We start from the raw sequence: 26,865 nt of genomic DNA on the forward strand, positions 1-26,865 counted from the left end.
CCGAGGCGTCGAAAATTGTGCACGTACAGGCCGAGGCCGACGGCATCGATGCGCTGCGGAAGTATCGAGGGAAATGCGAGCCCACCTTCCTGTTCTACGGGGTGAGTCCGACCGAGCGGCGCTCGTTTAAAGGGTCTCGTACGGCGCTGACGGCGAGGGCTGCGTCGCAGGGCGGCCAGCTGGTGGGTGTGCTGCGGGGGGCCGACGCGCCCCTCCTTCAGAGGATGATCGTGGACCAGCTGGCCAAGGAGAAGTTAGTGCTGGAACATGGCGGACAACGCAAAGTGGTAACGTGAGCTGCAACGTGAACAGTTGTCAGTCCCCACTCTCGAGAGGTTCCACTGTAGGGAGTGAGAAATGTATTCATAAGTATTTTGCAATCAAATCACTAACTCCGTATGGGATTTCAAATTAATTTAAAAAACTGTGTACGCGGATAATGGAATAGCTCTCGAGTACGTCTTATGTGCCTTCCAGGTTGTAGATAATGAACTTGCGCTTGATGAGATTGTCGAGCAGGGGGGCCATCAGCTTTCTGAGGGTGGAGACGGCATAATAGGTACTTTGGAAATAATATTTTTTTATGTCTTCACCCCTGCACCGACACGAACCCTCCTTAATGGCTCTCGTTCTCGGTCGCTCATTATTTCAGCAGTTCCTGCCAGTAAATCCTACACCGTGGCCGTCATCAAACCAGACGCCGTTGCTCGGGGCGAGGCTGACGAGATCATTACGAAGGTGCGCCACCCCCGCGTGCTCATTTGCCACCTCGCTGTCAGAAATTCATTTTTGCCGTCGTCACGTCGCCGGGTAGATTCAAGACGCAGGGTTCGAGATCTTGGCCCGAGGTGAGCGGACGTTGACCGAGGCCCAGGCTCGAGAATTTTACCAGCGGAAAGCCACGGAGGTAATGTGCTACAGCAAAGAACAAAAGCCACTTTGCAGACTGGATTTACACTTTTTAAAAAACAATTTCCATCTGAATTTTCATTTCATGGATCTTAGATTGAAGTATATAGGATTGAAAGACTGGTAAATGAGAAATAAAAATACTGATATTGCAGTACCCTAGACTACACGCATCCGGTACCTAATTGGGGCACGGCATGTACTGGAGCAGAGCCCACGTCTTCCTGTGGTATGGCATGAATTGGTCTAAAGGAAATATCAAGTCGCCCTGCCGAGTTATTATTTTACTGATGTACAGTATATTTTGGGTGGGGCATAGTGGTAAGAGAGGTTTTTTCACAACATAACGAAGGGCAGAAGTACTTACCGGTCTTCTGTCTAGTTGGACATTTTCTGGGCAGGGGTTGCAAATTTGCAACAGGTTTAAGATCATCGAAAATTTGAAGTCCAGAGTATCATTTTCTGAAAGTATCAGATTTTTCTCGCTGCAAAATTTTATTTGGTCCAGAGAGGGTTAAGTCCATATTTGAAGAAAATACCTTTCTGGAATATTTAGTATTTCTCAAATTGCTGCATATTTCATCTGCTTATAAATTACTCACAAAGGAAAATACACCCCCCCCCCCCACAGAAAATATGTACAGACTTTGCAGATGAGTGTTGAAATGCAGACAAATTTGAAGTGTCAGGTTTTTTTTTTCCTCCCATGTGAATATTTATTTAAGAACTCATATCAACCAAACTAAGCTTAAAATATCACTTTTTGTTGGGTTTGCTTATTGAATTTGCTGAAGTGGACACTACAAGTACACAATGAGTATTTCACTTCAGAATACTGCCGTAATTCCCGCCCTATAAAGCGCACCTGGTTATAATCCTCACCCAGTACATTCGTAAAGGAAATACCATTTGGTACACACATACGCCGCAGCTGTGTAAAAGCCGCTCGTGCCCACATTGAAACACGTCATATTAACAAAGAAAGACGGTACACAGTTTAATGCTAGCATCGCAGTGCTAATTTTAATGCTAGCACCACGCTAACGCTAGCGCCGCACTGACAAAAAAAAAAACCAAGCAAAAAAAACATACCAGTAAAAATCACTGAGACAGGGCAGTAACACGCTAGCGCAGCGATAACAGGGCTGGATTGGTAAAAGTCACTTCCTCGGCACATATATTCCACCGGTTTCACTATTACCTTTCCCGCTCGAGTGCCCCCTTGCGGCCGTTTGGGGGAAAAAAAAAAAAAAATGCACAAATTAGCTGCATCACCGCATAAACCGCAGGGTTGAAAGAGTGTGAAAAAAAGTTGGAAATTAACAGTATTTACTCTTTATAGGCACATCTCAATGAATCAAAAGGACATTCAGTTTGGTTCAAAAAGTGAAAGTAAATTTATTAAGCATTAAAGTATACTTTTTAGAAGAAAATTCCGACCTACCGTAATGGATGTCTTCTGGTCTCTTGTTTTTGTGTGCATGTGACATGTAGGATGGTTTTGAGGATCTGGTGCAGTCCATGTCCAGCGGGCCCTCGCACATTCTGGTGCTGTCAAAGCCGGACAACTCGTCGGACGCGGTGGAAGCTTGGCTCCGCTTCATCGGCCCGGCAGACGTCGACGAAGCCAGGCGTCGCAAGCCGGAGAGGTGAGACGCCGAAAATTGTGCGGCACAATCCCGACGACCGTGCCACGGCAAATGATCACATTTTTTTTTTTATTCACGAGTCTATAAATGATTTATTACAAATAACGCGTCTCTCTTCATCTATCTACGGGAAGAACATAAGTGACTGGCACGACAATTACACGCGCTACCACTTGATGGGAAAAGGTATTAATAACCTGTGTACCCACCAACAGAATAGCTTTACGTTAAATTAAACAGGCCTACATTTCAGTGAACGTAGAGTACGTACGTCACGGGTGTCAAACTCATTTTTCCTCACAGGCCACATTGTTGTTCCGGTTTCCCTCAGAGGGCCGTTGGGATTGTGAAACAAAAATATTTAGTCATCTCATCATATTTACATCAATTTATGAACTAGTTTTGGAATCCAAAATCAAGGGTAATGTGTTTTTCTACTATTCACGTTTGGTGACACAAAAATGCTTGTCATATCTTAACTTTATCATTTATGATATATGACAATTTGATATTTTGGTACAGATTTTTACAAGAATCATGAAAATTGACACTCTAGATTTGGATTCGTGGGCCACATAAATTCATGTGGCGGGCCAGATCTGGCCCCCGGGCCTCAAGTTTGACACCTGGGACGTACGTCTTTGAGTATTCTCAAAAGAGCACAAAAACTGCGATAGGTTTTTCGGCGAATAGCTGAGGAAAGGCTCACCAGAAAGCAAGTATTGTAAAACACTATTGTCGTTCATGAATAGTGATGGGGAATAGGCAGGGCTTACCTTTTATATTTTTATGACATTATTTGGTGCAGTGCTGTATGTTTTGTTTAGTTTTTTTTAAATATGCGCCTTGGCTCAATAAACGCTGGGATAGAATGTCTTAACACGTCGTGCCTTTGAAATATCGAATAATTGTCCACTCGGATGTACAAGCACCAGTGTGGACGAACGTCAGATTTCCGCACCGCAAAAGGAGCCGTCTGCTCCACCAGACACACCCAAACATGACGCCCGTCCGCGGCCCGAGCGCCAGCCGAGCCGCCATCTGCTCTTCTCTCATTTCCCATCCCTCCCCCCCGCTTCCCGGGCGCCGACAGCTTGCGCGCGCAATACGGCACGCGGACGCCGTTCAACGCTGTGCACGGCAGCGAGGACGCCAATCAGGCCGGCAGGGAGCTCGCCTTCTTCTTCCCCGACCCGCGCTCGGTCCCGGGAACGGCGCGGGATGCGGAGGAAGAGCGTGTGGAGAGGACGCTGGCACTCATCCGGCCTCTCGCTGCCAGGGAAGACAGAGGTGGGGGTCCGAGGCAAATAAACAAAGCACGCGTCTGTGCGTGTGCTTGCGGCCGTGCAGACCTTAAAAGGTGCTTGTTATGCATCATGGAAATGGCGCAGTACAGTACATCACGCGAATCCACCAAGTGAACAACATCTACTGCCTGTCTGCAGTACAGTAAACGCTTGCGAGAAAAAAAAAAAAAACGCAAGCAGTTGACATCCCCTACTGAAAATCTTCCATTCTCTTATGAACAGTTTTAATTGTAGACCACACACAAAACACAATTTCAAACTACTGTAATTTCCGGCCTCCACAGCGCACCTGATTATAAGCGTCACCCAGTACATTTGTTAAGGAAATACCGTTTGGTATATACATAAGCTGCACTTGTGTAAAAGCCACAAGCGCCCACAATGAATCCCACATTGAAGAGATATTTGCAAAGACAGACGGTACACAGAAAAAGTTTACGAAGTTTTACTACGTTAGTTCAGCTTAACATTGCAACAACACGGTAGCACGTACAGGGCCGGTAAAAAAAAAAAAAAAAAAAAATACCGGTAAAAAAACAAACAGCCGCAGCAACTACACAGTAGCAACATGGTAGCACAGCACTAACAGGGCCCGTAAAAAAAAAAAAAAAAATCTAAATCACTGAGATGTGGCAGTAACACAACAGCAACACGCTAGCACAGCACTAACGCTAGCGTGGCACGAACAGGACCGGTTAAAAAAATATATATATACCGGTAAAAATCCCTTTAACACGGCAGTTACACAGCAGCAACACGCTAGCACAGCGCTAACGCTAGTGCAGCGCTAACAGGGCCGGTTAAAAATAATATACTGGTAAAAATCACTGAGACACGTCAGTAACATAGCAGCAACACGCTAGCACAGTGCTAACAGGGTCGGTTCAAAAAAAAAAAAAATACCGGTAAACGTCACTTCCTCAGCACATATATTCCACCAGACTCACTCTTATCTTTTCCGCTAGAGTGCCCCCTTGCGGCCGTTAGGAAAAAACGCAAATTAGCCGCATAAGCCACAGGGTTGAAAGCATTTGAAAAATGTCGCGGTTTATAGGCCAGAAATTATGGTATAACTATAATATTACCATGAACAAGAATTGACTGACAGTTGATTCGATTAAAAAAAAAAATGACCTGACGTGTGCATATACGTTAAAGCTGCATCATTTATTGGAATAACTCAAATTAATTACAAAAGAAAAGTTGATGGAAAATCTCTGCCACTGCCACTTTATATATTTTCCCACGGACTGTCAGTCACTGAGACGAGCAAATATGTACACAAGTATCAAAGATTAAAAACTTTCCGCTAACCATCCAGGCTAGGATGAGCTCCTGCTGAACATACAAACCGGGAATAAACCGGGTTCAGTGCACACTGTTTCGAAGTAGAATAGGATTACGACACACCAAATTTATGTTTTTATTTGATTTCTGCAATTTTATCGAATGACTTATTTGATGTCTTGTCTCTTTAGAGGAGATTCTGACACACATCAAGAAATCAGGCTTCCAGCTGTCCTTACAAAGAGAGGTGACGCTAACGGAAGAACAAGCTCGAGAGTTTTACAAACATCGCGTTGAGGACGACGACTTCCCCGCACTGCTGCAAAGCATGACCAGGTAAATCCAACACGCAGCTGACGAATATTGATAAGACGACGACTCATCATGTGCATGTCCACAACAGAGGACCGGTGCTAGCTTTGGTTCTCACCAGAGAAGATGCCGTACGGCACTGGAAGAACATGCTCGGTCCTTCTGACCTCAGAAGAGCCAAGGAAGAGGATCCTGAATGGTGAAATATATCTATATATATATATATATATTTTACTTTTAATTAGGTAAACTCTGTTCTCCTGTCAAAACGCTAAAAAAAATAGAGCGTAAGGGAACCTGTCAAGCGCAAAGGTTACAGTGATGCCGGATTTGTTTGCATTTCAAAACAATTTTTTCTCAAATCCACAAAAACCTGGAAAAAAAGTGATTGGTCAAACTCCTGTGTTATGCAGTCTTAAGACATGATGTCACCCACGATAGCAGTCCTTTGGGTTGTAAAAGCCAAAGAAAAAGCACCAAAAAAAAAAACCTCGATTCATCTGCTGATGTTTGCTGCTCTATGACCTTGAGTAAGGTATGCAGTCTTGCATCCTAATATTGTCTTACATAAAATCCATGATGTGTCCTTCATAAAAAATTTTTTAAAAAAGCCAAAGAAAAACACAAAATCTCCCAAACACAGATGGAGCCGGGGTGAAATTTTTGGTCAGCTGGAACTCAGGCCTTAGACGAGGGCAGGTGTGCTCTCACCAATGTTCCTTCTAAGCTGCGCAACTGCGCATTTGCGCACTTGTCGCACACTCTCAGCCCAGAGGAAAATAGGTCCAGCGCAGTGAACTACAGCCCCATTTTTTTTTTAAACATGGCAGCACACTGCCTCTCACAAAGAACTGCTGCTTAGCCACACCAGGCCACACACTCTACTTCCTAGTTTACCTGACACCGTCCCCTCCGCTCGTAAAGGGGTACACACATAATTACAAACACCCGGGCATGTGAATAATAGAAGAAAAAGTGGTGAAACTGGATGAGATTTTCTCTTTTTTTGAGTGAGAAAGGTCTGGTCTGAAGCCAAAGTAGAAAGTGCAGGATGAGATGGTGTATAATATTAAAATTCCACATTGGCACAGCCTGATCGAGGATGAAAGCACAGGCGATACAGTGCACAAAAAGCTAATTCTGTATTTTGAACATAGGAGGCAACATAAACTAAAAACTGTTTTGGAGCATCATTCAGCTTTCAACGTGCACTGCGAAAGATATTCTGCAAGCAATAATTCAGTTTTACAAGAAGAAAAACAGACAGGGATATCATTGTGGGTTATAAAAAAATGAAACAAAGTTGGAAGCGACATTTCAAATTTACAGTTAATAGCTAGCTTGTTATTTGTATTGTAGTGTATTTTTTTGTTTGTTGACATTTTCACTGTAAGTTTTCAAAAACACAAAATTCTTCTTAAAAATGTTCTGATGGGAATGTAATCTGAACCTTTTAATGAGCCACGTAACTTCAATGGAAAACACTGATCTGACCAAAGTGCGTACGTCTGATGTTGCTCACAGTGGTCAAAGGGGGCGCTCACGGGCTTAGCGCGTTTGCTCAGACGTGTCAAAAATAAGAGGGACCATCGGTTCTCACTCTCGTTAAACATCCGAGTTTGAATGTGATCCCTTAATACAGCAACCACCACAGTGAGGAGAGGGTGTACACACTTGTGCAACCACATCTATTTTGAAATGATTGAGCTTGCTCATTTTTTTTCCCCATCACAAATCCTTTAAGACTATTTCCACTGGAGTTGTTCAAGGCCTTCCCAATGCTGTTGTGTAACACGATGAAATACATTCAGCAACTTCATTGTAACCGTGGAACGACCTCCTGTGTGACTTCCAGTCTCAGGGCCCGTTTTTCCGCGGAAGGCGATCCGGTCAACCAGCTGCACGGAAGTCAGTCTCCTGAGGAGGCCTCCGGGGAAATCAGCTTCTTCTTCCCCGTGCAGCAAACGCTGGCCGTCATCAAACCAGACGCCGTGGACCAACACAAAGGTTCCGCGTCAAAGAAAAACATCACGTCACTCTCGTGTTGGGGCCATATTCACCCCCCCCCCCCTGTCCACCCCCTCCAGACAAGATTTTGCAGGAGATCCGCGACAGAGGGTTCTCCATCAGGCGACTGGAGGAGAAGCTTCTTTCCAGGGAGACGGCTGAAGGATTTTACAAGGAGCACAGGAAGCAGCCTTTTTTCAGCCAGCTGGTGGAGTTCATGTGTAGGTTAGTTGATCGCCCCCCCCCCCCCAGCCCCCTCCAGAGGAACACCACCAAAGGCGCCACTTGGCACTGTCACAACAAATTTTTAAGCTCTTTTATAAGCAGCAGCTCGCCTCAGGCAGACGGCCAGGAAGTCGCTCGCTTTTTTTTTTTCTTCCTCTACAGCTCATTTAAGATGTGGAATCATCTTCCGCTTCAGTGACCCTCTCGCGCTCCCTTCTACTTCGCTATTACACAACGGCTCCGAAAGAACGGACTGAGGGATGAGCGCGCAGACCACTTCAGACTTTGGCGTCACCTCCCCTCAACATCATTCCGAGCTTGTGTAGCACAATGCATACGACTTGTTTTACTCCTGTTACTTAAAAGAGGCGAGCATTTTTTCCCACCTCACCATTTCAAAGAGTTTGCCAGTGTTTTGTCTGCGACGCGCGTTTGTCACATCCCCCGAGGATCAACAACCATAGTACAGTGGTGCCTTGAAATACGACATACGAGTTTTTCGAGACATGTGCCAACGTTCGACGCATCTTCTGCTTTCACTTGCGAGTAAAAATTTGCCGTTAGCAATATACGGTGGCAGTGAACTCAAGTTAGCCAACCCGCTTCGTGACAAGCAGCATTTTGGCAGTTCAACTTCATAAAAGAAGCCCGAGGCTGTTTAATGCCACTTCCAGTTCAAGTTTACTGTCAAATTATGAAATCAAGAATCAAACCAACAAGCTTTGCCTTAATAAGGCCCATTTAACTGAATTAACAACAGCAAAACCCATAGATGGACTAACAAATAGTGTCGGTGTCGCAACACATGTAGACAACAAAATACTCACATCCTGTGTTGCTCAACCCAGGCAGCACTTCATACATGACACTTTGTGTATGTGGCACAGGCTAGGATCCCCCCCGCCCCCGCCCCCAACTAAAGAAGTGGCCCACTGTAGTTCATTCCAGTAATACTATAGGGTCACATTCAAAGCTGTCCACGTGACCTCTGCGTCTTCCCGTGTCAGCGGACCCAGTGTGGTGATGATCCTGGAAAAGGAGAACGCAGTGGAGGAGTGGAGAGCCACCATGGGTCCCACGGATCCGGACCGAGCAAAGGCGGAGTTTCCCGACTCGCTGAGGGCCCGCCTGGCCCTCGACGTCCTCCGCAACTCCGTGCACGGCTCCTCGAGCCGGAAGCGCGCCCAGGAGGAGATCCAGTCCATCTTCGGTGAACCAACCGGGATCACCGAAACTTCAGGTTACAACGTGACGTGCCTGTCGCACAACTGATTTAACCAAATGTGTATTTAGGGCTCATTTTCAATTGCTTCAAATTTTTATCTTCTTCCCATGCAGATGAACACTCAAATGAAGCCACTCTGGATGAACAGAAGCAACAATATGAAGGTATTCATAATGCAATATCTTCATAAGAGCATCATAAACGGTGTTAACTTAAAATTTGTATTGTTTTTGGTTAATTTGGTTATATTTATAAAGGCTCAATATGCATTTTTGTTTCAGAATAACAATTTACAATTTTTATTTTAAATATAATTTAAATTCAATGTAATTGGTAATTTAAACAAAATTGAATTTCTATTTAATTCAATTTTTTTAACTGATACAATGAATTAAGAATTTATTCTAGAAACAAAAAAAAAATACAATATATATGGTAATGTGACTATAGGTATGATTTGTGAATTGTACTTGAAACATAAAAACCGATACAAAAAATTTATTTATTTATTTAATATTTATATATTTGAATATTTGAAAAACTGCCAAAAATAGAAAATCATCAATATTGACTTTTACCAATTTTAATACCGATTGGATTTATTGACTTATTTATTGTAAAGTAAAATGAAAAAAGTGGCTCCACCCTTTCACTGAACTTTACATTTTAACAATAGACAATGTGGTCAGAATGTGACCTATACAAAAAAAATTTAATTATTTATTAGTAATATTTGAAATAATAAAGCCCAGAATACAGAACTGAATGGAGAATTCTGCAAGAAAACCACACTCAGTTTTTTTCGGACAACGTTAGATGTATTCAAGTTCGTTTATTATTCTGCTTAAAATTTGCAGCGTAGCCAGCATGTGCAAGTATATTCCAAGACGTACGAACAATGACGATAAAATGACTTTATTGACCTTATTTTCTCCTTCCGACTTAGGTGACACACACGAATCAAATCCTCACAGTCCAGCTTAACAAGTCAAAGAAGATTCACAGTTGTCAACCTGAAAATGCCCCCTGGAACAGAACTTCTCTTTATCATGTTTAAAATTGGAGCAAATGTCAACAACAAATTGTCACATTACAGTATTCAGCCTGGTTTTGAATTATTATACAGATGTATTTTGTATTTTCTCTAAGGAGTAAAAAGATGCAACTCTTTCTCAAGTCTTTTATCAGTCACATGAACTTTTTTCCCCCCCTTAACATAAAAGTGAAATCTCCTTACTGGCCTCCTGCCTCCGCGTCGTCGTCGTCGTCCTCATTGAAAGACCTCGCGAACATCTCGGCGATGCTCCTCTGACTGGGATCCTGCATTCAAAAAAAGAACGTTAGACACCAGATCCGACAATAAGTCCCACACCCCTTCCAAAAAACCTTAATAGCACCCCCGGAAAGTAAGAAAATAATAAGCCGCACACAGACCAGCAATTTCCAATTACAATACTGTCAGTTTTGCTTCCAGAAAATATCCAGTGCAGCTGGGTAAAGCGTTGGCCTCACAGTTCTGAAGTCCCGAGTTCAATCCCGGACGCGCCTGTGTGGAGTTTGCATGCGTGGGACTCTAAATTGCCCCTAGGTGTGATTGTGAGCGCGACTGGTTGCTTGTCTCCATGTGCTCTCCGATTGGCTGGCAACCAGTTCAGGGTGTACCCCGCCTCCTGCCCGTCAACAGCTGGGATAGGCTCCGGCGCTCTCCGCGACCCTTGTGAGGATAAGCGGCGAAGAAAATGGACGGATGGCTGAAAATATCCAGTTTGGCTTAAAATCTAGTCCCTCTGTAGTCTCGAAATCAGGGGTCACCAACGCAGTCCCCGCGATCGAACGCCAGTCCGCGAGGACCATATAAGGCGGCCGCGAGGTATGTTCCACAAATTGTTACTATTATTTGTGGTTTAAATTCTGAATCTGACTTGCTTATGTGAATTAAAATTTTAAAATATCCGACATGTCATTTACTACAATAAATCAAAACGAAAATATTTTATGCACGTGTAATGAACTGAGTGTGAAATTTGCCGGAAACCGGTCACGTAGCCCTTCATACGATCGGTGCTCACGAAGTAGCCCTCAGCCTCAAAAAGGTTGCTGAGCCCTGCTCTAAATAGTAATTAACATCATACAATAAAAGTTATGCAAGTTTGTCATTTTGCGGCTTAGGCGTGCGTGTCCATTGATCACAGCTCAGATTTTTAAAGTGCCGCATCTCCATTAGCGGCACGACCACTATTAAGAAAGTGGACCAACCTTAAGGTGGAAATGAGCCGTCACCGCGTCGGCTGAGAGGTTTGACTCGGACAGGCCGACCTTTTCCAACACTTGCATTTTCCCTTGGATCATTGGCCTGTGGAAAGTGGAAAGACGTCAGAATTGCTTCACGCTCCGCCAAGCACGCTGCTGGGAACAGTGCTGAGCGTTGTAAAAATCATACGTACCACAGGTGATCGTCGGCTGTTCCCCTAGCGACCAAGTAGTGAACGTTCACGTTGTTGGTTTGACCGATGCGATGGACCCGGTCTTCGGCCTGGATAAGGACCTGGAACGCACGAATACCGCGGTACTTCCACTTTCAAGTGTTCCAACTTACAAACTTTTCAAGTTATAAGTCACGCTCAAATGTGAGCTACCAAACTTGAAAACGACGAGCACAGCGCTTACTCCGGGGTTCCAGAACAGTTCGGCGAAGATGACCAGGTCGGCGGCGTGCAGCGTCAGGCCCATGTTGGCGGCGGTGATGGACAGAACGGCCACGCACGTCTTGCCCGAATGCTGAAACTTGTCGCACAGACGCTGGCGCTCACTCGACGCCGTGGATCCGTCGATGCGGATGAATGACACGTCCTGTTGAAAAATTGACACTGGAGGAGCGCGCAAGAACAACCCACCCAACACGCTCACTTCTACTTGTATAAAAAGTCAAATAAAAGTGACAAAAAACAAGTACTGAGCCATTTCATAAATTACTTTTTTACATTTTATGGTTTTCTTACATTACGAATTAACAAGAAAAAGGACAGCTTCATTTTCATTCATGCACAACTCTTTATACTCTTTTTACAAATTTACTCTTGCAGGAAAATATAAACAGTACTTCCCCTCCACGCTATCATACTTGTGAAAATAATGAGATAATTTTACATATGTCTTCGTCTCTGGAATATCTGAGAATTACTTTTCCTCTCGCTTCTTGTAATATATAGACTACTAATTAATTAATTTTCCCATTTTCACTCCCTTGTAATATCGTAGGTTTCATTTTGGTAAAATTATGACTTCTTGGAATAAAAATTCAGTTGCATTTGGATTATTTCCTCATAAGGCATTGTTCTTGTATTATCACAACAGAATTAAAAAAAAAAAAATTATATTACTTTATTTTCCCTCCCTAAGTAGGATTACCCCTATATTCTCAGAAGAATATTCCCCCCCCCATCTTTTTCTTGGAAAAAATCACATTTGTACTGTCCAATGCCTTTTGTTTCCTGTGATATTACAACTTTGATCCACATTTAATGTGTCATATTACAACATTTTTGTTACAAATCTATTTTTTGTTCATTCTTTTTTAAATTCTATCATAAAATGGCAATTTTGTTCATGCAACATTTTTTTTACATTTTTATTTCATAGTATCCTATTCAAAAAATATGATTGCATCCTATGATTTGCCTTACTTTGTTCTCGTCTCTTAGTCCTGAAGAAAACTTCAGAATTGGAAAATAGCTTCTTAAATCTTCTTGTTTACAACTATCCATCCATCCATTTTTTTGCCGCTTATCCTCACGAGGGTCGTGGGGAGTGCTGGAGCCTATCAACAGGCAGGAGGCGGGGTACACCCTGAACTGGTCGCCAGCCAATCGCAGGGCACATGGAGACAGACAGCACAACAACAATCGCACCTAGGGTCAATTTAGAGTGTCCAATTAATCTAGCATGTTTTTGGGACGTTGGAGGAAACCAGAGTGCCGGAGAGCCCCGTGACTGAGCGGCGACCAATCCAGGGCGGAGTCAGATATCTGGCCAAAGTTAACTGGGGTAGGCTGAAGCTCCCTGTCACCCTTCAGCAGGATAAGTGGAAAAGAACAATGATGGATGTTTCTTTTCAGTGTGGCACTAATACTCCGGTAAAAAGACATTCAAGTGAGTGTTTTTACTGTCCGGCACATGAAATGAATATTTAATCTGATGATGGTTCAAACAGCTCTGGAAAATTCCGCTTGCAGTGTAAGTTAATGGGGTGATCTTAAGTGCTCCTTCCTGGAGTGAAGAGAATCACGTATAGTTTTCTCTAAGCTTGTACTAAGATGGCAAGGGGAGGGGGGGGGGGTCACTGTGTTACGGCTTGACGGAGAGTTGGGGGCTAACAGTCCAATTGTATGAACCGCCAATTGAACCTCAATCCTAAACTCCTTAAACGCTGTCCGAGCTCACGACGATCCCATTCTTTACTTTCCCTGACCTTTTGCCATTTACTTTTCTTACTCACCTTCTTCGCTAGTTCACTAGTGATGTGATCCAGGACTAACTTGTGATGGGCAAACACAAGGAACTTGTCCCTCCCACACTCCAGCATGTCAGTGATGTACTCCCTGTCCGTGGAGGAAAAGCAATAGTTACTGCATGTAGAGAAATCATTAACACAATCAGCGTCTGCACATTAATGAATCTCACCAAATATTAATGAATAAATGTGTTGATTCTGAAGTGTGTATCATACTGTTAGCATTTATCAGGACCCAAAAAAAGTCGCTTTCAGTCTCAAAAAGGTCGCTTACCTTTGATCTACGGCATCTTACAGACCTTTGGAAAGTTAAACCAAGCATCTGTAAGTACTTTAAAAAAAAAAAAAAAAAAATTCCGTATAATAAAGGCCTCAATCGCAATGTCAATGGGTAAATATCTCGGTACAAGGCTGAAAAATAGTACTTTACAATATTTTATACTTAAAACACAACCATTTGACGAATAGCAACTGCCAATATTTGAAAGACCCATGAGTAAAATGAATTGATTTTCAAAAGTACCGTGATTCCCGGCCTACACACCGCACCTGGTTATAAGTCTCACCCAGTACATTTGGAAGGGAAATATTATTTGGTACATACATACGCCGCAGTTGTGTACAAGCCGCAAGTGCCCAGATTGAAACGCGAGATATTCACAAAGAAAGACGGTACACAGAGAAAGCTAACGCTAGCGCTGCGCTAATAGGGCCAGTTAAAAAAAAAAAACAAACAAAAAAAAAAAAAACATACTGGTAAAAATCACTTAGACACAACAGTAACAGGCTAGCGCAGCGCTAACAAGGCCAGATCGGTAAAAGTCACTTCCTCGGCACATATATTCCACCGGTCTCTTTCCCGCTCGAGTACCCCCTTGCGGGCGTTAGAAAAAAATGCACAAATTAGCCGCATCGCCGCATAAACTGCAGGGTTGAAAGCGTGTGAAAGTAAAAGTCGCGGCTTATTGGCCGGAAATTCCGGTAAATTCAACGGGTTACATGTTTTCTGTTATTGAGCAAAGTATATGAAAATATACGCACGTAATGGCTTGGAGCTTGGCTTCAGCTGTGTGGTTGTAAAAAATGAGGAGGGCGTCTCTTTCATCCTTTTTCTGAAATGGGAGCCCAAAAGTAATTTTGGCAACTTTTGGAACAAAAATAATTGGTTTTAAATCATTGAGGAGCAGGACCACTACAGCAAACTTGACTAACTCACATTTTGATGTCCTCTGGCTAACTCTACGGCAGCCGACGACAGAGCCGCTTTGGTTCGGTTGCTGATCCCGTCGATGGTCACCGTGACGACCTTGCGTTGTTTGGAGGGAAGCTGCGAGAGGACGTCGGACTTCAGCCGCCGCAGCATCAGACACTCGGACAGCAGCAGCTTTAGTTCGCCTAGATGGGAGGAACCTGAGTAGTCCCAACCCCAGGCGAGCTAGATGAAATTATTACAACACATACTATTAATTTAGTCAGATTTGAGCGTCCCCTACCACCCAATTTGCTCAGAAAAAAATCGGGGTGACCAGCGTAAATGTTAAATCTCATCAATATTTCGGATGCAGATTCTAAAGTGTGTGGTCAACAAATTCAGATGAATTATGGAGTCTCCGGTATTGGTCACATATGAGTACCGTAATTTCCGGCCTATAAACCGCGACTTTTTTCCACACGCTTTCAACCCTGCGGATTATGCGGTGACGCAGCTAATTTATGCATTTTTTTCTAACGACCGCTTGGGGGCACTCGAGCGTAAAAGGTAAGACAGACCGGCGGAATATATGTGCCGAGGAAGTGACTTTTACTCGTATGTCATTTATTTATCTATTTATTTTACCGGCCCTATTAGCGCTGTGCTAGCGCGTTGCTGCTTTTTTAACCAGCCCTGTTCATGCGACCGTGTTGTTGGAATGTTAAGCTAAGCTACGGTATTAAAACTTTGTAAACTCTTTCTGTGGACCGTCTTTCTTAATTAATATCTCGTGTTTTATATATATATATATATATATATATATATATATATATATTTTTTTTTTAACCGGGCCTGTTAGTGCCGCGCCAACATTAGCGCTGCGCTAGCGTTTTGCTGTTGTGTTACTGCCACGTCTCAGTGATTTAGACGTTTTGTTTTGTTTTTAACCGGCCTTGTTAGTGTTGTGCTACAATGTTGCTCATGTGTAGTTGCTGCGGCTGTTGTTTATTTTAACCAGCCCTACACGTGCTACCATATTGTTGCTATGTCAAGATGAGCTAATGTGGTAAAACTTCGTAAACTTTTTCTGAGTACCGTCTTGTCTTTGCAAATATCTCTTCAACGTGGGTTTCAATTTGGGTACTTGCGCCTTTACAAAGGTGCAGGTTATGCATGTACCAAATGGTATTTCCTTTACAAATGTACTGGGTGAGGCTTATAATCAGATGCGCTCTGTAGGCCGGAAATTACGGTACAACCACACACTACAAGACAAGTAACACTGATTTTTAAAATTGATGGGCAATAGTGCGAGCTCAGCCTTCTTGTAAGCAAGAAAGATGAAACTGAAAACTTTTAAATTAACGAAGAATTCTCTTACCAGAGGCCAAGTGGTTACCTGTTTCGCAGCGCAGTAGCGCAACCCAAAATCGTGGAATCGCGGGAAGAGTGTGGGTCTGACAGCAAGGATCTGCGTGTAAAGCTCAGAGGGTCTGGACATGGCGGGGGTCCCCGACAAGAGAATGACCCTCTTGGCGGTCTGAGGGTACGAAGAAGACAAAAAACTAGAAGTCGAGAAATTAATCCTGCTCATGAAGCATTACATTTTTACAATATGTCAAATTAATTTGTTCAGATGCCCACCCATACTTAGTGGAGGGAATTGAATGGAAACTGTTCTTATTTAGTATAATAAATATAATTAATCACATGTAGCGTATGCACAAACCAACCATGCAGCCCAATTTAGTATGATAAATATCAATTAGTAACTTTAACAATTTAAATTAATTTTGAAAAACTGTGTAAAATAAATTCATTCAGTGAAATGCACATTACTAAGTCTCATAACATTTTACATCTTTAATAAAAAAAAATATGTTAAATTAAATTCTCAAACCTTTTTAGTAGAATAAATGTAGTTAATAAAATATTCTAAATTCAGTTCAGAAGTACAGGTGGGTGGAACGGTGGGTCAGGTGGAAAGGTTTGGCCTCACAGTTCTGAGGATCCGAGTTCGATCCCGGCCCCACCTGTGCGGAGTTTGCATGTTCTCCCCGTGCCTGCGTGGGTTTCCTCCGGGCACTCTGATCTCCTCCCACATCCCAAAAACATGCAACATTAATTGGACTCTCTGGTTGTTTGTTTCTCAGTGCCCTGCGATTGGCTGGTGACCAGTTCAGGGTGCCTCCTGGCAGCTGGGATTGGCTCCAGCAATCCCTGCGACTCTCGTGAGGATAAGCGGCAAAGAAAATGGATGGATGGGAGTACAGGTGTACCTAATAATGTGCAGAAACCTAACCTACTCGCTAAAAGTGCTGAAAAGATAAAAGACAAGCACCTTTGACAGCGGCAAAGCAGCTTTACAGCGAGCCGTCTTTATGTTCTTTAGGAAGTGAGATTCATCCTGCACAAAAAGGGGAAACGTTTTTTTTTTTCCAAATAAATAGAAAACAAATCTTTTCCAAAAAGACGAGTGATCAACCTGACCATGATGAGGATGTTGAAGGGCTTCGCTGGCAGCTGTTTGTCAATTCTGCTGAGGAGGTCGTAGCTGATGATGTTGACCAGCCCCGCCCGGAGGTTGTCTTTGGCCTTCACCACCACGTTGATGCTGTCGGGACTCAACGATGGAAGCCAGCGACGGAAGGACTGTTGTACAAATACATATATAATATTTCCTTAAATACTCCCGTCTTTTGAGTAAGGGAAAGCTGAGCCCTTTCGAACTCTGCTGCACAAAATGAGGTACATAAATAGTCCCTCAGATTAATTCAAGTGTGGATCTCGCTAAATTGCAGTTTTAAAAGATGAGCCTACCTTATGTGCAACCAAGTCTGTACCATAATTTCTTATAAGTGGCTGGGGTGGTTATTTACTCAACTGCAGATGAAGGAGGCTTTTTTTTTTTTAAATAGCAATAATACATTAATAAGGTGTGGAAGATAGGGTTCCACACCACATTGCGCTGAGTGATCATGTTAAAATCTACCTGAACAAAACTCACCAAGAAGCCACAAAACATAAAATCAGCATCATATTCCACACTTTAATCCCTTTGTAAGAATGTTTATTATGATGGGTGCTGCTGTTTAGGTTTCCAGCTGGATTTAAATAAAGTTAGCAGTTAACAACAGCGTCTATTAACTGAGATGATTTCAGTTACAGTAATCCCTCGTTTTTCACAGTTAATTGGTAACAGACCCACCCGCAAAAAGTGAAAAACCGTGAAGTAGGGGTTATTGTTTTTTTTTTTTTGCTTCCTAGGTCCTTGTTGTCTTGCTGGGGATGTATCATTACACCCTATCAATGTGGCTTCCCGCTACAATACTGTACTAAAGTATGCTGGTGGGTTTTTTTTTCCATTTAAAATGTCCAGACTCATGTATGTTGGTGTTTTTTTTGGGGGGTTTCAATTTTTTATTTATTTCCGCTTTATTATTATTATTTATATATTTTTTTCAATTCATTTTGCTTCATAGGTCCTTGTTCTCTTGCTGGGGATCCCGCATGATACCCGAACAATTCGGCTTCCCGCTAAAGTACTGTACTAATGTATGCTGGGTTTTTTCTTTCCCCATTTAAAATTCCCGTACTAATGTATGCTGACGTTTTTTCTTTTGTTTACATTTATTTGTTTATGTTTGCTTTTTTATTATGATATCTCCTCCCCCAGTTTATTTTGCTTCATAGGTTCTTTGTTGTCTTGCAGGGGATGCTGCATGATACCTGAACAATTCGGCTTCCCGCTACAGTACTGTACTAATGTATGCTGGTGGTTTTTAAATTTATTTATGTATTTATTTTTGCTTCATTGGTCCACGTCGTGGCGCAATAGTACGGAGTGATCTGGCATTTTTTTTTTTTTTTTTTTTTTTTTTGGGAGGCGGTGGGGGCCTCAGAAATCCTCGATCCACTGAATCGGCGATAGGTGATCTGCGAAGTAGAGAGGGTTTACTGTACTGCCTTTTATTTGAAGGTGTTAGGCTTAAACACCTTGAAAGGAACAAACCACCTATTAGATGCAAAGTCATTATTTGAGCAATTGCAATATAGTATTATAGTCAACCCCACGACCCGAGTGAGGATAAGCGGCAAAAGAAAATGGATGGATATTATATTCAAACAATCCATTCTGTGGTCAAATCTTCCTGACCCTGAGTTGACTTGCGCTACTTTCCCGTCCCCTCCACCTCAAGTCGTGATCTTGCTGTGCTTGTGCTTGGCGGCTGATTTGGCCAAAGGGGGCACAGCAAACAGCTGATATAAGACCCAAGCCAATCGGAACCATATCATCTGACTTCACTCCCTGCAGCAATTTCAACTCCTGATTTGCAATGTGCTTGATAGTCATTTACAGAGCAGGCTGAGGCAGTCTCGTCAGCTGTCTGAGTACCGGCTCATCGAAAAATGCCCTCCCAGTGATTTTTTTTCTGTTTTTGCTGCTTGGAGATAAGCACAGAAGTGTTTTGGTGGGGAGGCCAAAAAAATACATAAAAGGACCAGAAGTTTTTGGTTTTTTTTTTTTTTTTACTTGACCAATTATTTAAAATAGAAAAAAAGTAAATCCATAAAGACAAGGTCTCCCCAAAAATAACTTAAATTGAATACAGCGGCACCTCAGTTTACGAATGTCTCTGTTTTCGTACAAATCAGATTTCAATGACATTCTTATGGCCCATTTCAGGAACATGCTCAAAAGACTGCAGAAACAGTCGACATTAGATTATTTCTTTGTCAAAAAGGGACGAGTCACCCCCACCAAAGACATTTGAAACAGTTGTTTTGCATTGCTATTTTGTTTTGTTCCATTAACCCTACCTGTAGTTGCAAGTTCATTTTTTTTGTAAATGTTACGTACTTTCTGTGCAAATAAAAAAACAATGCCTGTTTTTCTCCCCCCTCATTATTGCTTGTTTAAAGTTATTCTGCACTTCTGTTAATAAAAAAAGGTTTACAAGGCTGGGGGCTGAGTCGCTACAGATACAGGAGTGCACTCCCAGCCTAGCATACTCTACTGCTAAAGCATACATTTTAAGCCAAAAATAAATGTATTTCTTAAATGATTTTACTATATAAAGTATTCCAACTACACATGTAATTCTACTATGCAGTTTATTATCAGGAAAAGCCAAAGAAAATGTTTAAAAACCCTATTTTTTTAGGCTTGGAACACATTATTTTTCCATGCATTGTAATGGAAAACATCGATTCAGTTTTCAAACAAATCACTTAAACCGTTTTCTGGAACGGACTGCGGTCGAGAACCGAGGCACCACTGTATTTGTACCCCATTTTAGGAACATGTGCTGGGATGCAAGATGGAAATAATAGAGGAACGTTTTCAATAGGACTTAAAAACTTCAAAGTTAAGTATTTCCTGTTGGAAAAGGCTTTCAACCAGGATGGAATGATAAAATACTGCCCATAAACACACACTTAACCCCATTTTCTCCCAGAGGTGGCGTCATATTCTTTTTACCTCTGCCCAGGTAAAGCGCACAGAGGACGGAGTCACAACTAGTACGGGCCACTCCTTCCTGTAGTAGGCGGCGATGCAGATGGCCTGCACGGTTTTCCCCAGGCCCATGTCGTCAGCCAGGAGCAGGCGGCCTTGTTTCGACACTGCGTAACTGCAAAGACCCAAATTGAAGGGTTTTTTGAATTTTCTGACCTCTGATCGGAAATGACCTCAAAAATGGAGAGAGAAAGCTTTGAGGGAGTCAAACATTATGAAAAAGGAACATGATTGTTTCTGGGCTGCGCCTGTGCATCGGAAGAAATGTTTTTTTTTTTTCATGAAATTGTTTTTCTTGAAAAAAAAAAAAATGTTAAAGAACATGTTTAGTATAATTGTTTAAAATATACAGGCAGAGATTTGGTGAAGATATGTGAACAAATACCTCTCTATCCATCCACCTAATTATAATATTTTCAAATATCAAATTATGTGTGAATACATCAACTATTACTACATTTTAATTTATTCATAATTTTCTCCTTTGCACCGCGTCCAAATGAGGTGTTAATGATCGTCCACAAGCGCCTACCTGACTCCTTCCATCTGGAAGGGCATGAGGCTGCTTATGATCGCAGGGTCGACGCAGGACAAGTCGGCCTCAGGGATGTCCGAGTTCTTGGCTTGGGGCCCTTCAAAGTTGGCAGCGAAAGCCTGGACCACCGCCCGAGGAAGAGGCTCCACCTCCACGGTTGCTATCCCACCGAGGAGCCCCACTGAGAATGGAAGGCGGCGCGGTTACACGAGGCGGCAAACGGCAACAGGGTGATAAATCCGACAAGTAGAACTCACTCAGTCTCTTGTAGTCCTGCAGTGAAAAGCTCCACTTCCTTGTTTTCATGTCTGCAAGCATGGAAAGATGAGAGGTTGGATTTACACTGCAGGTCCAAGAGCCCAATCCTGATTTCATGCCAAGAGCCCATGATTTAACGATTTCCACATGAACTGAGTTTACACACGCGGAACACACGAAACCGACATGCACAGCCAAATTGCACAGTAACTAACACAACAACATGAAAGTATATCATTCATAAAATACAACTGTTAGCATTTTTATCACAATGATTTCCTCGAGAGCAACCTGCACATTACTCGACTGTCCTTTTTTTTTTTTCTTATTCACTGATGGACAAACCGCTAAACCAGAATATTAGATCAAATTTATTTGTCCATTTCACTGTAGTTTCAATCTACAATTTGTGTATTAACATATTTACATGTTGTTTGTGCAGTGTATTTAGGTGATGTCAAGCTAGCACTGACGTGGTACATCTTGACTGTGTTTATGTTGCACTGGCACATATGAAAAACTTGGTTTATTTGATTCCAATGTGAGGATATTAATTCCTTGTGGGTTTTTTTCCCCTTTACGCTGCAATGTTGCATATGCCACTTGGAAGGCAAAAATCAAAATTCCAACACTTAAACAATGGACCTTTCCGACCTGTCAATCACTCATACAATAATAGCCAATCAGATAGCCGCATTGTCTTAACCCCTGGACTTGACACGCCCCTCTCGCCACATTGTACCACATGCAATGCTGGTTGTCAGTAGCGTGCGCTTGGAAAAATTAATGTTACGAAGGAAATGGTCCTCAGATGCGCTTGGGGAATGTGCAATTCTGATCAAGTACATCCTGGTAGTTTACAAGGTGCCCAAAAGCTTCATTTTCCAAAGCCTAAAACACAGTTGACGAAGTGTCTACGATGGATTAAGGCTTGCGGAAGAGCGCACGTACAACTAAATGTGGACAATATCAACAAAGACTATAATGATGTTACTCGTGACCTTTCCAAGTAAAAAGTACTCACCCTGCTTTACATGCACAGTACAATTCCACTATTTTACCCTGTTGGATTTCAATATGAAGTTTGTGAGGCGTCGAGCTTTTTTGCATCAATCGCCAACGTTTCGCTGTAATTCTGACATTGCGTCCTGCTCCGTCCAAAATCTTAATACCGTGTACATATCCTTGCGTGAAATAGTTGAGACCTCTCTGTAGAGCTCTCTTGGACAAGTCTGACGCATTTGGTAAAAAAAACCATACCGCAATATTGTCTGGAATACACGATAATCGACTTCAAACATGTTCTGTTCAGTCGCCATTTGAGAAGCTTGTGGGATATGGCTAAGGGGGCGGAGCTTAAGATCGCCGTCAGAAAGGTCCATTCAGTGTAAACCCAGCCGTAGAAATACAATACACCCGTGATTTTATTCTCAAGATGGTACCGTAGATTTTTGTCGGCATTTGCTTGAACGCTGCAATCACGTCGACATGGTAACCGATATCAATCTCAAATCTGGAGGGCGACACCAGGACGCAATGGCCCTGGACCTCGGCCCCCGGTTTCTGCCAGCCGTTGCACAGCCTCAGCAGAGCGGGCAGCGCCGGACCATCTTGAGCTCGGCCGGTCGCTGCCGCCGCCAAGTCCGACGACTCCGCCCCCTCCAGGGGCCTCAAAGACACTGAGGGGATGGAAGCTACTTGGGTCACTGCAACAGGTTCGAGAAACCACACGTCACAAGGGAGCAGCTGCGTGTGCATGAAATGTTAAAACACTGCTAAAAAATTGACATACTAAGCTGTTGGTAATCTTCCATGCTGAAGCTCCATGTCTTGTTGCCAGGGTCTAAAACACAATAAACAGGGTTTACCATGGATTTCAATCCAAATTTCTAAATATGGCAGATGTACCATCAATAACACAGGAGGAAAATTAAGATCACCTTGAATATTTGTATGAAAAACAATTTTCAGCCATGAATATAAAACAATTAAATGAAAAACTTTCAGTGCAAAGATAAGTGAGCGCGGCTTTTTCCCAGTATCACTGCTGATGTAAAAATTTTTTACAATATTTTTTTAAAAATGCACAGATTCTACACACCGACGGGACTTCACCTGCTCGGGTGAGGAGGTGTGAGACGTCGAGTACTACAGAAGTAATTTTTTAAGTGTGTGTGTGTGTATATGTGTACAATATTCCTTCTGTTAAATTTCTTGCACACAGGATGGATAATATCTATATTTTCTTTTCATTGGTCTAAAAGCAGAAAAAAAAGCAGTATGAAAAGTCTGTTGTAAAATATTCAAATACACACATTACAGTAAGATGGTATGTGGCCACCTAAGTGGTCGGTGCCACTAATTATTTTCATATTAAAAAAAAAAAAAAAAAAAGGTGCACAGGACAGATGTCCATATTGCTGAGTGTGGGCATTATAAATCGGATTTATGCGACCACAAAGAGTATTTGGGTGTCAGCTCAGAGCCAAGGATTACGTTAGCCAACATATGTCAGCTTTTGGCCTGGTGTCACTAGCAGGTGGCTTGCGCATAATTTTTTTTTATTAAACGAGCGGTCATAATGTCCAATTTTTTATTTCTGTGCTGTGCTTGCAAGGCCACAATGATCATTCTACAGGTTAGGTCAAATTACTGATGAAGAATAATTTTGACCGCATGCATTTTATGGTTGATAAATGGCATCTGAAAGCAATTGAGAACAAATGGAAGTGCAATGGGCAGCACGGTGATGCAGCTGTAGGGCGTTGGCCTCACATTTCTGAGGACTGTGGTTCAAATCCCGGCCTCGCCTGTATGGAATTTGCATGTTCTCCCCGTGCCTGTGTAGTTTTTCTGCGGGCACTCCGGTTTCCTCACACATCCCCAAAACATGCAACATTAATTGGACACTCTAAATTGCCTGTAGGTGTGATTCTGAGTGCAACTGTTGTCTGGTCTCGATGTGTCCTACGATTGTCTGGCAACCAGTCCAGGGTGTAACCTGCTTCCAGCGCGATGACAGCTGGGATTGGCTCCAGCACTCCTGCGACCCTTGCGGGGATAAGCAGCTCAGAAAATTGACGGATGGATGGATGGATGAAGTGCGCTGCAGTACTTGCCAGCCTCCACTAGAGGCACTGTAGATCAGTCTAAATTACAAGGCTGCCTAAAGAAGAAATAATTACTTTCGCTATGGGAAAGTTGGGCTAAGACGGCACGGTGGATCAGCTGGTAAAGCATTGGCCTCACAGTTCTGAGGTTCCGGGTTTGATCCCCACCTGTGTGAAGTTCGCATGTTCTCCCCGTCCCTGTGTGGGTTTTCTCCGGGTAGTCCAGTTTCCTCCCACATCCCAAAAACATGCAACATTAATTGGACACTCTAAATTGCCCCCAAGTGTGATTGTGAATGTGGCTGTTTGTCTCGATGTACCCCGCCTCCTGCTCATTGACAGCTGGGATAGGCTCCAGCACTTCCCGCGACACTCATGAGGATAAGCGGCAAAGAAAATGGATGGATGGGCTACAGCTACACTGTGCCACAGCTTATTTTCCTCAATACAACCCTAACAGGATAGCAGAATTCAAGAATACTCAGAATAAGATTCTTACAACCCTAAAGTTTGAATGTAATGTGTTTCTGACGTTTACATTTGTTTGATAATCTTGAACATTAATGTGGGGGAACTATGTAAACATTTTTTCGAAAAGGTAGCAAATACCTTTTTTCACAGGAAAGTATGTGACTTGAGAGGTATGTACGTAGTTTAAAAATAGGTTTATTTTTGTAGTTGTTGGCTGTGGCAGCATTTACTACACTGCGTCATTCTGAGAGCTGTAACTGATATTTTTTAAACCAAAATAAGGGAATTAAAATATCCAAAATAAAGTGTCTCATGCAGTTCAGGTACACAGCACTTCAAAAGACAAGCACAATATTGAAGTGTTTTGTGGGTGCATATGCATAAGCTTGTTGAACAGAACACTTACCATATGTCTTGGATGGGATGGATTTAAAAGCAGCGACGAGCTCAGCGTGATAGCCCACCTCCACCCTGAAGCGTCCGTCAGTGTGCGGCACGCATTTGCCCCAAGTGGCTATCGCGGCCTTCTTAGCGGGCACAGCCTTTAATGTTGGACAGTCTGACGAGGGTTTGTTTGGTTGTTTATAGAAGGACCCGAGTGCTGCGCCCCCAGCAGAGGGCTGCTTACTTATGTGCTCCGGCGCTTTTGGACTACTAGTGCTGCTGTCAGCGCTAGTGAAAGGCTGGTTTACGTGTTGACGCTTGGCTGCAGGCGGGGCATCTCCGCCCGAAGTCTACGAGGAAAGACAGCATTAAATTAGTCTTCACGAGGCAACTCAGCATTGAAGCAGTACTAACGCCGCATTGAAGAGGAAAAAAAAAAAAAAAAAATCTCCAAAATGTGTTTATTCCTCAAAATACACCAACCATCCATCCATTTTTTTTGCCGCTTATCCCCACGAGGGTCGCAGGGAGCGCTGGAGCCGAGCCCAGCTGTCAACGGCTTGCCAGCCAATCACAGGGCACATGGAGATAAACAGCCACAGTCACAACAATTAATGTTGCATGTTTTTGGGATGCGGGAGGAAACCGGAGTGCCCGGAGAAAACCCACACAGGGACGGGGAGAACATCCAAACTCCACACAGCCGGTGTCGGGGATTGAACCCGGGACCTCATAAGTTTACAGCTTTACAAGCTGAGCCACCATGTTAGCAAAATACACTTTATTCTTGTAAAATTATACATTGACATGAAACTAAAAATGATTAATTTAGAAAATACTAACTTCAGTCTCATAGAATTAAAACTAGTCCAATACAAACAATATATAACTTAAATTTAAATTACAGCTTTCATCATCCTAAACATTTTTCCTTGGAACTTGTATATTTAAAAAAAAAAATACAATTTAATCCAAAATATATATATTACCTGAGAAAGTCTTTTATCCCCCTACCAAAAATACTACAAGTTTTTTTTTTTCAACTTAAGTTCTCGTTTAACTATGACTTTTGCCACGAGACCTTTTCCTCACCCGTGGCGTCGCTAAGCCTCCTTTGCCAAAAATCGTGCCTTTGTTGTGGTGATCGGTGACGTTCGCTTCTTTCTTGATGGGCGGAAAAAACTGCTTCGGTGCCGATACAGCGCCACGGTCCGGTTGACTGGGCGCGTTCTGCCCGAGCCTCTGAGCTCTCCTCTCCAAAGCTTTCCGTCTGTTCTCCTCAATCATTCGATGCTGCTCGGGAGTCAGCGTCGTCGACATGATGGATGCCCCCCCCCCCCCCACCCCACCCCACCCCGATTTAAATTCCCATCGAGGCAGTGACAACGGTCACATCTGGACTGTCAGGCTGCGCACAAGCTAACTTTAGCGCGGCTAACGACGTTCGCCAACAACGTGTGGGCAAGAATCTCCGGGTCACAGGGTTAGCGTTTGGCGGTACCTGGATGTGAACATTCATTTGAGAATATAATAATCTAAATATGCAGTAATGTCGACAGAACAAGCTACCATTGACCCATTAAATTAGCTTTCGGTGCAGGACGTCCTCGAACTCGGAGATATTTCCTCGTGCGTATCTGGCGCGCAGGAAGTGACGCATAATAACAAGAATGCACGTGAGGAAGGCGCGTCGCCAAATGTCTGTTCATGTTCACGTTTCTCCAAATATCAACGATTTTGAAAAAAAAAAAAGATAGCTAAATAAAAATATTGATCGTAGTTGCTGTCAATTGAACAATAGCTAGTTTCTACCAGTTAAGACTGACAGATAGATAGACGAAAAATAGACTAGACTGACCAATAAAAGCCAGACACGTGTAAACTACAATTTAAAACTCCATTTTAGTTTTTCTTATCTTTGTCAGATATTTACATTTGTTTTTTATCTTAAAAAAAACTACACTGT

The 26,865-nt window shown here is 42.8% G+C and overlaps 2 protein-coding genes across 7 annotated transcripts in view; one reads left to right on the forward strand and one right to left on the reverse strand.

The window, feature by feature from the left end:
- nme9 (NME/NM23 family member 9) overlaps positions 1–10,000 on the forward strand; it is an 11,725-nt gene extending 1,725 nt beyond the window's left edge. Inside the window, exons 4-17 of one of the 6 annotated variants that reach the window (XM_061840724.1) lie at positions 30–101; positions 171–287; positions 478–559; positions 653–738; positions 815–907; positions 2,404–2,558; positions 3,652–3,848; positions 5,344–5,488; positions 5,556–5,663; positions 7,320–7,471; positions 7,552–7,696; positions 8,704–8,936; positions 9,035–9,085; positions 9,868–10,000. In XM_061840724.1, the coding sequence (XP_061696708.1) occupies positions 30–101; positions 171–287; positions 478–559; positions 653–738; positions 815–907; positions 2,404–2,558; positions 3,652–3,848; positions 5,344–5,488; positions 5,556–5,663; positions 7,320–7,471; positions 7,552–7,696; positions 8,704–8,936; positions 9,035–9,085; positions 9,868–9,905 (1,674 nt within the window). In that variant the 3' untranslated portion in view covers positions 9,906–10,000. The remainder of the gene's footprint in view (positions 1–29; positions 102–170; positions 288–477; positions 560–652; positions 739–814; positions 908–2,403; positions 2,559–3,651; positions 3,849–5,343; positions 5,489–5,555; positions 5,664–7,319; positions 7,472–7,551; positions 7,697–8,703; positions 8,937–9,034; positions 9,086–9,867) is intronic. The other 5 variants (XM_061840725.1, XM_061840726.1, XM_061840727.1 and 2 more) reach the window with 5 other exon arrangements.
- smarcal1 (SWI/SNF related, matrix associated, actin dependent regulator of chromatin, subfamily a-like 1) lies at positions 9,821–26,250 on the reverse strand. The gene is made up of 17 exons (XM_061840722.1): positions 25,992–26,250; positions 24,922–25,249; positions 22,727–22,777; positions 22,377–22,640; positions 20,934–20,984; positions 20,674–20,857; positions 20,106–20,256; positions 17,114–17,275; positions 16,965–17,030; positions 16,023–16,163; positions 14,648–14,866; positions 14,473–14,543; positions 13,417–13,519; positions 11,589–11,771; positions 11,366–11,466; positions 11,178–11,274; positions 9,821–10,241 (listed from the first exon to the last, which is right to left on the reverse strand). The coding sequence occupies exons 1-17, from the start codon at positions 26,217–26,219 to the stop codon at positions 10,155–10,157; spliced, it is 2,487 nt and encodes an 828-aa protein (XP_061696706.1). The 5' UTR covers positions 26,220–26,250; the 3' UTR covers positions 9,821–10,154.
- Positions 26,251–26,865: the final 615 nt, after the last annotated feature.

Source organism: Syngnathoides biaculeatus, chromosome 14, assembly GCF_019802595.1.
Source record: "Syngnathoides biaculeatus isolate LvHL_M chromosome 14, ASM1980259v1, whole genome shotgun sequence".
NCBI classification, from domain to species: domain Eukaryota; kingdom Metazoa; phylum Chordata; class Actinopteri; order Syngnathiformes; family Syngnathidae; genus Syngnathoides; species Syngnathoides biaculeatus.